This window comes from Mus caroli, chromosome 12 (assembly GCF_900094665.2).
Source record: "Mus caroli chromosome 12, CAROLI_EIJ_v1.1, whole genome shotgun sequence".
NCBI classification, from domain to species: Eukaryota; Metazoa; Chordata; class Mammalia; order Rodentia; family Muridae; genus Mus; species Mus caroli.
The window spans coordinates 27,674,503-27,686,545 of NC_034581.1; the positions used below are offsets into that span (position 1 = coordinate 27,674,503).

At 47.3% G+C, this 12,043-nt stretch overlaps 1 protein-coding gene across 3 annotated transcripts in view; it reads left to right on the forward strand.

Annotated features, from left to right (window-relative positions):
* Positions 1–633: 633 nt before the first annotated feature.
* Lamb1 (laminin subunit beta 1) overlaps positions 634–12,043 on the forward strand; it is a 66,975-nt gene continuing 55,565 nt past the window's right edge. The window contains exons 1-5 of one of the 3 annotated variants that reach the window (XM_029484614.1): positions 634–651; positions 1,809–1,930; positions 3,029–3,204; positions 5,412–5,547; positions 8,509–8,582. In XM_029484614.1, coding sequence (XP_029340474.1) covers positions 1,894–1,930; positions 3,029–3,204; positions 5,412–5,547; positions 8,509–8,582 — 423 coding nt within the window. In that variant the 5' untranslated portion in view covers positions 634–651; positions 1,809–1,893. Of the gene's footprint in view, positions 652–1,591; positions 1,931–3,028; positions 3,205–5,411; positions 5,548–8,508; positions 8,583–12,043 lie in introns of those variants that run through there. The other 2 variants (XM_021179111.2, XM_021179110.2) reach the window with 2 other exon arrangements.

A 12,043-nucleotide genomic window follows, 5' to 3' on the forward strand; every position in this document is an offset into this window, starting at 1 on the left:
ACAGCCATCTGTAATGGGATCTGATGCCCTCTTCTGGTGTGTCTGAAGATAGCAACAATGCACTCGTATACATAAAATAAATAAATCTTTAAAAAAAAAAAACAACACCAGTGTTAAAGAAAGGAAGGAAGGAAAAAAAGAGGAGTTGAATGTCACCTGCAACTTGGGTAGATGTAAACCAATATAAAACTATTGTCCATGGGCCCTAAAGGTTGAGCAAGGAGCATAGGTTGGCATTATATTACTCTTTTTCTTAACGTCTATAGACACCCATTGCAGAATTAAACCCTTTCAACTGTAGGGTACTTTCAACCCCTTCAGGCTGTGCAGCTAGCCCTTGGGAATCCCAAGCGTCTGCGGGGCCAAATACTGGAGAAACTGCATCGGGGCACGGGCTGATTTGGAGAATAATTAACACAGGTTTCTAAACTCCAAGAACAGCGAACTCTATGGTCTAATGATTATAAACTTCCCTAGGCCCAATTTCATTTCAGCTGAGTTAAAAACTGACCAATCAGCCGCTTAATCCCTTCTCCTTGTGATGGCTGGAAAGTAGTCACATCTGACTGGTCTAACAACTGACTTAAACTCCCTCATTCCAGGGTCAGACTAAGGAACGCTTTAAGGCAGTCGAGTTGGGCTCCTACAAAGGTTTGTTTGGGGTCTAGTCCCCAAGCTCTTTTTCCTTTCTAAGGTTCCCCCAGTGACAGAGACCCTCTGTTTACCCCCACTTAACCTTGCAGTGCTAAGAGAGGCTTCTTTAGAGCCCCGCCCCCATCTCCCCTCCCTGCGTGCTTAAGGTGGTTGCAGGATTCTGTTTGTAGTGTGGAGAAGGGTGTCTCATCAACAGTCTCCAACTTCCTGGCTGTGTCAACCCTTCCACCGTGAGATGGGAAAAGGAATTCAAGAAATTACCTGGGATCAGGTAACACAGGTTATTTTGTGTATATTTTAACAGAAGAGAATTCAGAGCCATAACCCCCTGGGTGCCAGAGACTATAGGTACGTCCCGAATAAATTCGTGCGCAAAGAATGTGCAGCCAGTGGTGTCCTTCCTATGAAATAGGAAGACACCACACATGTAGCACCCACCCACGCAAAGCTCTAGCTCTTTGATCCTGAGTCGTGGTGTAAGGATGCTTATAGGAGCTCCAGTTCCTAAGAGCCAGACAGGTTGACCCTCTTTCTAAGGGCTTAACCTAGCTCACCTCCCTCCAGCGCTTGTAGCCAGAGTTCCTAGCCTTGGGCACATTTCGTGACTCACTTCTTATAAACGTAGATGTGTGAGTCCGCGGTAGGTCCTACCGGCCCCCTTTGCCGGCCGATCTACACACCTACCTCCCGGATCAGCCCCGACGCATCCCTCCCCAACTTGCTCCACTTGGGAAGCGCGCCCAGAAACGGACCCGCAAGCCCACGCTGGGAACTCAAGTACCAATGCCCTACAGCTTCAGCAGACGCTGCCTTAAAACAAAAGAGGCGCCTGGGGAGGTGGGACCTGGACCTCAACCCCCACCCCTAGCCAACTTGCTGTCCTCCGCCCCCTCCGCCCCCGCTCTCCATGTGCGCATGAGCAGAGACGCCTCCCTCGGTTCCTCCCTAGGCGAAACTTTCTAATTCCCTTCTTTGGGCCGGTGGGCTGCCAGGAGCGGGTTGAGCGCTCGCCCAGTCGGGTGAGGAGAACAAAGTAGCTAAGCGACTTGACCCCCTTCCTGGGCCCAGCCCCCGCTTCCGTGGGAGCGGCAGGAAATGGAAGGGCCCCTCTCCTCTCTCCCAACATTTGCCTTTTCTCCCCGCTACCTCTCCAGAAAGGAAGACCCGAAGAAAAGACAGGCAGCTTGCCTGCTGCGTCCTCCTTCCCGTGTCGCGTCCCCTCGGCTGCGAGGACTGCACATGGGGCTGCTCCAGGTGTTCGCCTTTGGTGTCCTAGGTAACTCAATAAGGGTTGGGGGGAGGGGTGTGCTCCGGCGTTAGGGAAGAAAACCCCAAACCGGTTTGCCCCCGCTTTGAAGGCAGTCTTAGGGGGTCGGGGGAGAGAGAGTGGTTGGAAATGACGCCGTGAGATCGCCACCGCTCTCGCTTCGGTGGTGGCCAGGGACCGCGCACGCGGAGCTCCGCGGACCCGCATCCCCTGGGTTCTGCGCACAGAGCTCGCGCTCCTGCAGGTTTCCGAGGTGATCGCTCCAGGGCTTTGCACCTTTTACCAGTTAAACGCTGTTTCCCTACTGGGAAGGCAGGCTCCCTGGTGTGACTGGGCTGACTGCGGAGGGTCCTGGAAAAACCAATTACGCACAAAAGTGTCGGGGCCCAGAGCAGGCTTCGACTTGGGAACAGATTGGAGCCATGTGGCTTTAACTAACCATCCTTGTTTGTCTCGGGGTGGCACCATGAACAGTTGGGCCGGGTGCTTTGCTGGAATGGCGAAGCGTTGAAGCCACTACAGAGACACACCAGCCATCTCTAGCTCAGGGAAACAGCTTCTGTGGCAAACGCGATGCTTTACCCGGCGCGATCGCCGGTGACCCTGGCGCGTGCACGCGGACATATTTTTGTGTCCCCCCCCCCCACGCCCACAGATTAACCACACTCACACCGAGGATGCACTCACTGTCCTGTGCACGCGGGTTTTCATTAGCGGGTGTGCAGCGCGTGGCAGGGTTAACCTCACTGCGCCCTGGTCCAGACACTTCGAAGTGCCTGGGTCACTCAGTCCACCTTTCATAGAGGGGCAGATCAGAGTAGACAAAAGAGTCAGTTGGATTTTCTGGGTGCTGCGCTCAGCTGACTGCTAGTCAGACCTAATGACGAGTCTGAGTCTTTTTTTTTTTTTAATTTCATCCTTCTCTCTTTTCCTTGCCCCAGCTTTCCAGGCCTTTTCTGCGCCTCTCTCTCCACCGTGTTTTTTCTATGTAGTCTCCTTTCTTTTTAATCCTCTCTGTCTGCCCCTCCTGCTGTTTTTCTTTTGCCCTGGCTTGTCGGTTGCTTTCTTCTTCGTTCTTCCTAACCTTGTTGCTTTTCTCTTCTGTAGCCCTATGGGGCACCCGAGTGTGCGCTCAGGAACCGGAGTTCAGCTATGGCTGCGCGGAAGGCAGCTGCTACCCTGCCACTGGCGACCTTCTTATCGGCCGAGCGCAAAAGCTCTCAGTGACCTCGACATGTGGACTGCACAAGCCAGAGCCCTACTGTATTGTCAGCCACCTGCAGGTAAGACGCGAGTCTTGAGAATGCATTGTGGGCTGCATCCTCCTCCTGGCCGATCAAAGGGGCTTGCCCAGGAGACTCCACATCCTGCTGTCAATCCAGATAGGAAGTACAACCAGCAGAGGAGCCCCGGGATGAAGCCAGTAGCTCAGTCCCAACCTCCATTTGCACAGTCGCATCCGCCAAACATTTCCTGCCACCTAACACCACCATCAGTAGGGGAAGCCCGGGGCTGCAGATGAGCTTAGCCTCTGTCCTGTGCCCTGTACGGTCCCCTGTATTTTGTTTTGTTGTTATTTATACTGTTTGATCAAACCCTTTTGAAATTGTGTATTGAAGAAGGTTCAGTCCTCTTCTTGCATTGTTGATGTTGGGTTTTCCATCTTTGGCTTAAGTATAAGGACGCCCCAAGTGCTGAAGGCTTTCGAGGTGATTCAGTTATGATCCGACATACTTTCTTACTGAAAAATGCCCTGGTTGTCATGGCATCATCATAGTGGAAGACGGAAATGAAATTTCTGAGCTGCATATGCTTCTGAAAGTGGTCTCAGGTTTTAGATTTCATTGGTCATGTTTAGATAAGAGCTAAAGTGAGAAAAAAAGTCAGTCTTATCCCTCCACCACCCCTACCTCACTCTCCGGGGAAAATAAAAAGACGCTCGAAATGGAATGGGGCCTCTGACAGTAACAGGTGTTAGTCTGTGGGTGACCTGGGCTTTGCACATGTAATATAATGGCGTCACAACATGGCAAAGTGGATTCCACTCCTCTGCTTCCAGGTTTATACAGAGCTGTCTAGACTGCTTCCTCCTGATTAGAAGGGAGGCTATAATTAAACTTTTTTTTTTTTTTTTTTTTTTGTAGTTCTGGTAATTGTTCTTCAGAACAAGTTTCCTTGGCTACAAGTTAATGAAGGCAATTCATGTTACCTTTTCTAATGTTAGCATTTTAATTTCTCCTAAAACGTCTCACTAACATTTACTTCAGAGGTCAGGGTGCTCTCTCTGTCCGTGAGTCACCAGATCCTGAAATCAGCTTTGTCCACAGTGAAAACTTCACTTAAAAGCAAGGAGAGCCAAACTCCCGGGTTTGTATGGTTAGCTGTGACACTGTAGAATGCTGGTCTGAGATCTCAGGATCTCCCCTCTCTGTGAAACACTGAGGAGTAGAGAATGAAAACATGGTACTGTAGTTCCTGATCCCTTTGTACCCCAGCCCTGACTGCCCCAGGGGTCCTGCCCCATCCCCCATCCTCGAATTTTTTGGTGAGAAGTTAATTAAATAGATGCAAATGTTAAAGTACAGTCTATATTGGCATTGCATTATCTCTGACCAAATTCTGATTATAAGATGTGCATTGGTCTGTAGCTATTTCATGCTTAACATCATTTTTTGATGTAAAAATAATCTGTATTCTAGAAAATGTAGGCATAGAGCCAAGCTTCAAATGAGAACAGAAGTCCTAAGTGTTGTTTATGGTTCACTGTGACATGCTGTGAAGAGGAGAGATCTTACCCTCCAGTGGCTATGCTCTCATTTAGAAAAAAAGAAAAAAGAAAACAAGAAATGAATTTACTTCTATGGGAACCAAAGTCTGTCCTCATTCTAGCCTGTGCTCATGTGGGATCCTCAGAAGTGCCCTCCGTTCACGGTGATCCCAGCACAGGACTTCCTGCCCCAGATACTCTGAGCAGTTTGCAGGTCAGCCTGCTCCCTCTCCACCATCCTTGGAGAAAGCAGAAGCTAAGAACCTGGTCCTTCAGGATGCGGTTTTTCATCTATGGTTCCTGCCTCACGTAGGCTTTAGAAAATCAGGCAGACAGTTTTGGGTTTTGTTCTTGTTTTTGTTTTCCTTTCCTTTCCTTTTGCACTATGTCAGCAAAAACTCTCCGTTACCTCTTTTGCATGTGACTTCCGAGGAAGCTGCACACAGAGATCAAGATGTAAGCGGAGACATTTAATTTTGATTAAATTAGTAGCTTATGGAAACAATGCCCTATTTTACTCTTGATCTTCAGTTGCAAGAAAGGAAGAAATAGTTTTCTGGAGCATTTTGGACAGTTCAGTAAGTTTAAAAGTGAGAAATAGGCCATAATTTTTCCACATTCATCTTTCTTGAAGGTGGTCGTCTGTTTTCTGTTCTGTGGATTTAATGACTTTTTTTTTTAATGACATTGCTTCATGGACCCATGCTACTGTTGTGTTTTTAGGAGGACAAGAAATGCTTCATATGTGACTCCCAAGATCCTTATCATGAGACCCTCAATCCCGACAGCCATCTCATTGAGAATGTGGTCACAACATTTGCTCCAAACCGCCTTAAGATTTGGTGGCAATCTGAAAATGGTACGTGATGAGTGTGGGAGCAAGTTCCATGGAGTGTGTCTGGGAACTGGGAAGAAGGTCACATGGGTATTTGTGACTATGATTCGCTTCTTGGTTCTCTGATTAGAGCCCTTGACAGAATTACTGTCTGGAACACTCACCTTACTTAGTTAAATCTGACCCTCCATCCTGAAGTTCGTGACCTGTTAGGAAGCAGCCTTTGATGCTAGACCAAAGGAGTTTGCGTAGGCCTCACCCTGTGGGGGCTTCTGGGGAGTGTGTGTGTGCTGAAGGGAGTCAGGAGAGAGAGAGCATGGGAAGGCTACACACCTCAGGCCTGTCACCTTTTTTGTTGTTGTTACCAGTCCTCAAGGAAGAAGATGGATAACAACAACAAAAAAAAAATGCATAGCCCCTCCCCCACCTTCCAGCCACAGAAGATTCCTGAAACAACTGATCGTCCCATAAAATAAGAACTGTGACAAGACTGGGCAGCTTGTCTCCTTGTTTAGCAGGGATGTGAGTGTAGCCTAAGCAAATCAAACAGTCAGATATGGTAATGTTGCTAGAAAACCAAGGCTATGTGAAATCTAGGGAACAAAGGTACAGTTGGTGAACCGGTTACTTTAACTATGTAACTTGGATCTTAGTGGGTTTTTTTTTTTTTTTTTTTTTTTTGAACAACTTGTTGCTTTATATGAAACACAGGTTGGCTTCAAACTTGAAACCCTCCTACCTCAGTCTTAAAATTGGATTCCCAACCTGAGACTGCCATGCATGCTGGACTTCATTACATCCTCTTATTTTTTAAAATTATAGGAGCCCTTGTACTGAACGTAAGCTTCCATAAACAACCTGGAAACTTCTAGATCTGCCCATTAGGTGTCCTGTATCTTTGGCTGGCACTTGTCATTTTCCCACCCTGTTATGAGGAATTCCTTTATGGCTTTCAGTAACTGGCAGGTTTTGTTTTTTTTTTACAAGAACTCGGATTCTAGTCTAGTTTATTGGTCAGTCTTGAGACTCCTATTGGATACAAACTTTGCCTGAGAGAGAGATGGGCCCTCTGGAAGCATGTAGCTAACTTTTCAGAATTGGTAGTTTCTACAAGGGAGTGCACACCTGAGTCACAGAGGTCTGCAGAAACAGCTTCAGCCTTTTTGTGAGCAGAGTCTAGGCGCTCTTCCTGACCTCCCACGCTTTGGGGTGACCCCTGCAATGAAGTAGAAATACATTGCATTGCTTCTGGGACATTGGGAAGATGGCCCCATTTTAGCTAAGAAATGTTAAAATAGTTTTCGATGTGGTTAAAGGTTTTCTTAATGATGTCAGGAGTTCATTTGTTTCAATAGCTTTGAGGGGAACAAAAGGACCCAGATGCCAGAAAGATTTTGCAAACAGTGGAGCCTGAGCTCTGTCATAGAGAGAAGATGAGATTAGACAGATGGGGTTTGGCATCCAGAAAGTCACCCATTGTTACTCTACCTTGTCATCTGGGTTGTCTGATAGCTCACAATGGAAGACTCTGTGATTCTGACTTTATCTCCTTTCTGTGTGTTGGGTGGGAGCTGGGCGGTTAGAGGGTGAGGTTGAACCCAAGGCCTCGGGCTCAGGGCCTGGCCTGGAATCCCCAGTGACTTTTAACTCACTCTTAGATATGACAAGTCACACACCATAAAATAATCTTGGTCTCTTCTCTGTGGATTTTGTTTCTTCCCATAAATAAGAGGAAAACCTCAAACCACCCTACTTTATCAGGCTGTGAATCTGAAAGGAATGCGCTTTGGGGTCGCAGTCCCTTTGTTACAGGAATGTTGCTAGTCTTGCTTTGTGCTTTACCTGGTTTCATTATTTCTCTCTTAGTTCTGAACAAACGTCACAGGTTTTCAAAAGCCTAGAAGAGGAGAAACGTATAGTTGCTCAGCTAATACTTCACTCAAAAAGAACTGCCCAGCGTGGTTTTGTCCGGTTCTTTTTAGCGAGTTAGATAAGGCTCATTGCTATGATTGCCGTGTTTTTCTTTAGCATTCCAACTAACTCATATCCGTTCCAGTGACCACTTTTCCCCCCCTCAGTCGGCTTGGCCATTTTCCAGCAGGCAAGTTTATTTCAAAAGGTCCTACTGACTTCCTGAGAATATACCAGCTGTAGCATGATTCATTCTGACACATTCCTGTCTTCCAGACTTCTTTGCTTGGGAAGATGGACCCTGGGGGCATCTCCTTACAGGGACTGTAGAACTGTCCTCTTAACCCAGGGAGGCATCTTCGGGGTCTCTGGGGGGTTAAGGGGAGGAGTTTCTTCTCCCTGGAATTCCAGTGGCTTTTTTAGTGTGTTCAAGTGGGTCTCTGACCCTCAGGGCACCATGCGCCGTACAGCTTTGTTTGCGCAGGCTTTTCCCCTGGAAGGGGAGAAGTTTGTGTTTGTTCAGGGACAGGCTGATTTATCTGATGGGTTCTTGGCCTCAGAGGCAGAAGTGTATAGTGGAAGGTCGCTTGCACTAAGGATGAGTTTCCCTGACTTGGCACACGTCACCAGGTGTGATGCTAACCTGCTTTCTTTGCAGTCAGTTGGGGGCGGGGACGGACGTAATTATTTGTATTTCTTCTGTGTCTCTGCAGACTGACCCCCTATTGTGCACTGCAAGTGTGTGTCGGGGGAGGGGGTGCCTTTGGCTTGGAGGGTTGGGGGCAGTGGGTGTGGCTTCCTGAGCAAGCAGTATTGAGAGGGGCCTTCTGCCAGATGTCTGCGGCAGTGAACAGATCCAGTAAGCAGAACTCCGGAATGATTTGTGGGGAACTAAAGAAGTGCAAAGGACCCCCCCCCCAAGTCCCACCCTCACACTAATAACATCAACTCCAGTTTTAAGACACAAGGGGAATCTTGTATGAGGGTCTTGAGGACCATTTAAGAAGAGAGTCAGCTGTTCAGAGGTGTTCCCTGTTGGTCTTACCATTTCCTTTACTGCTTATGAAAATGCAGGTGTGGAGAACGTGACTATCCAACTGGACCTGGAAGCAGAGTTCCACTTCACTCATCTCATCATGACTTTCAAGGTAAAGGAAGCCCTGCTGCCTCGGATGCAGGCTCGAGAGCTCGGTGACTGCCACATCCAGAGACAATCTTTCTTATATGAGTTGGCCTAAATGAGAACTTAAATGTTAATTGTTGTCCTAATTTGGGATAATTGTGATGCTTTCAAAATAGGGACATGAGTAACTGCCCTTCTCACGTGCTAGCTTCATGTCAGTAAGTAGATACTTCATCCTAATTTATCTATAAACTTTTAATTAGAGACCCCTTTCTTTCTCCCATTGAGAAAGGCAGCACTTGACTCCCTTCCAAACCACAATAAAACATTTGCAGAGTACATCTCTGATCCTTCATGGTCATATTCTACGGCTGAATTTGGTAACTGAAAACGAAGTAATGTTTCAAGTCTTAGGTTCCAAGATTTTGCCAAAACTGTGGGACGAGTTTTACAGTTCCTAAAGAAAAATGCATGCCTTCTTGAATGCAGTTAGTTTTTTTTTCTCTCCATTTTTCTTTTCAAGATGTAGAATGACTCTAGGACTAGGGAATGTCTCTGTACAAAGTGCCTTTGTTTCTGAAGCAGCTGCCTGAAAATGACAGACTTCACATGGCTCAAAGTACATGTTGGCACACATAAAACTCATAATTTAATTATTGCTCCCCAGATGAAGATCACCTTTGGGTACTTTTCAGTTGGAGTTGGGGACTTGCTGGCATCCTCTCAGATTAGGAAAAGGGGCTGGGGATCAGTTTATCTTGCTGGCAAGGAACCATGGAAATCTCGCTTCTGTCTGGTACCCAAGTATGAGAAGCAGAGGAGGAGCAAGGGCAGGCGTGGGGGTCAGAATGCAACTCGGAGGGGCATCAAGCTCTGTGGTTCCCAGGCCTGTGTACCTCACCCCTTTGCTGTCCCCCAGTGGTCCACTGTGACTGATGGGGCAGGCAGGGTGATGGAGACACCAAATGCAGACAGTGGTTGGATAAGGGCTATTACTAGCTGATCAGGGACTCCTTGCTGCCTGCGGTCTCCTTTCATGGGCCACACTACACCTTAGTGGTTAAAATTAAACTCTGTCCCACATGAAGATGTCATTTTTATGTTTTGTGACCTTTAAAATATTTACAGTCCTCTTTATTGATGTTCGTGGCACCGTCTTACTTTGGAGAGAGCATCTGCTACACAGACGTGGATGGCTCTGAGTTCATTTACGTTCAAAATCCTTAGAGTGCATATTCTGTGGACTAGTGGGCCAGAGATGAGATTCTGTTCTACACCTAGGTGCTGAAGGTTAGTCTGAGAAGGTGCTGAGGTGTGGACTGTAGGTATAGGATGTGGACCTCAGCATGAGGGAGAAGGTTCATCCTTCCAGGTTCCAGCTTCTGTGAGACAGCAGAACCCACGCGTTTGCCATGCTCTGGGCCAGCTAGTCTGTTAGCTTGTATTGTGAGAAGACTTTTCCTGGGGAAACAAAACCCATTCATCTACTCCTACCCCAGATAGGAAACCCCTGACAGACCAAAGTACCCGTGCTGATGCTACCAGAGTCCAGCGCATTGGTGAGCCAGTGAGTTTTATTGGAGTTACAGGAATTGGTGGTATAACAGTTACTTATAGAAATGTGGGTGAGGGGTTACTTATAGGAGCAGAAATGACTCAGATAGTTGCAACTCCAAGGCCCACTACAGCATTGATGACAGCTCACAAAAGCTGGGAAACCTGGAACCCTCTGCATAGCCTGCAGGCCACTCAACAGGTTAGAGAGTGTCCTTTCTGTGTGCCTCGGTTGATCTAAACCTCTTTCAGGCAGCTCAGCTAATTACTGCTTGTCTCATAGTTGGTTTTGTCTGAGAGTTTTCTTTGCTGCTTGGCTTCCTCCTCTCAGCTTATATTTGGGACCTAGAGAATCTGGTCAGTTTCAGGGACTTCCTGGAGCTGTTTTGAGTTGTTTCCCTTCCTGCTCAAGGAGCTTCCTTCAGGATGGAATCTTTAGTTTAAATCTTGGGAGGAAAGTATTACATAACAGCCTGGCATAAGGAAAAAACTTCAGGAGCGGAGACCAATCGTACCCTTTACCTGGGCCAGGAGGGATGAGAAAGATTTCAGAGGGAAGATATAAAGGAAAACTGCCATTGGTCTGAGAACAGTGACACCTTTGCTGTGCTCTTTGGGCAAGACTTGTTCAATAAGTACTGCATCCATTTGTTTCAAGGTCAGGGAGGTGAAGAAAGTAAGTATGGAGAAGCAGGCCCCAGTCAGCAGGACCTTAACTCTTTGCTGAGGAGTGGAAACTTTATAGGCAGTAGGGAGCCACAGACTTGTTGGTCACAAAAATAATTTCGCAAGGAAATCAGACATGATGGCACAAAGCCCGAACTTCAGAAGTTGGGTCTCGGTGGGTTCAAGGCCAGTCTGATCTATATAGCAAGTTCCAGGCTAGACTGGTGTACTGGCTAGTTTTGTGTCAACTTGACACAGCTGGAGTTATCACAGAGAAAGGAGCTTCAATTGAGGAAATGCCTCCATGAGATCCAACTGTGGGGCATTTTCTCAATTAGTGATCAAGGGGGAGAGATTCCTTGTGGGTGGGACCATCTCTGGGCTGGTAATCTTGGTTCTATAAGAGAGCAGGCTGAGCAAGCCAGGGGAAGCAAGCCAGTAAAGAACATCCCTCCATGGCCTCTGCATCAGCTCCTGCTTCCTGACCTGCTTGAGTTCCAGTCCTGACTTCCTTGGTGATAAACAGCAATATGGAAGTGTAAGCCGAATAAACCCTTTCCTCCCCAACTTGCTTCTTGGTCATGATGTTTGTGCAGGAATAGAAACCATGACTAAGACAACTGGGATACATAACCACAACGTGTTTTGTTTTTGTTTATTTGTTTTTTTTTTGAGCTGTAGATTATAGAGCATTTTAAATTTCCAAATGTCAGAAGCTCACCGGTCCTTGGAACACTTTACTGTGTATCCACATTGCTTCTATGCCCCACAACTCTTTGCCCTGGCTGCTCTGCACTGCAGAGGAGACGAGGCCCCTACTTCCTGTGAATGGTTGCTTGGGTGCTTTAGAATCAGAGGCTGACCTTGAAGTGGAGAAAGCGCGGAGGCAGGTCAGGGGAAGGAAAGGGTTGTGTCCAAGATAGCCGGGAAGTCGAAGTCCTTAGGAAGATGTGGGTCTCCCTAGTAGTACTGTAAAGGAAAGCGGGGACAAAGATGAAGAGCTCATGTTTATCCTCAACCAAGCTGGCTCTGGAGGTGGCTGCTTACGAGGTGGATTGGGTTTTCTTAGGTTAGAAAAGCTTGTTTATGTGCATGTGCCAGTATGTGCCAGTATGTTTTTGTTATAGACAGATGTTTCCAGTCTCTTCTGTTTATTATGCATTCAGCGGTCCCTGTGCAGCCCAAGAAGGGGCCTGAGAAGGTTGGTGACTAAGTAAGGAGGTGGGAGTGGGGAGAGGCTTCCGTCCTTTAGGTGAAGTGTGTGGT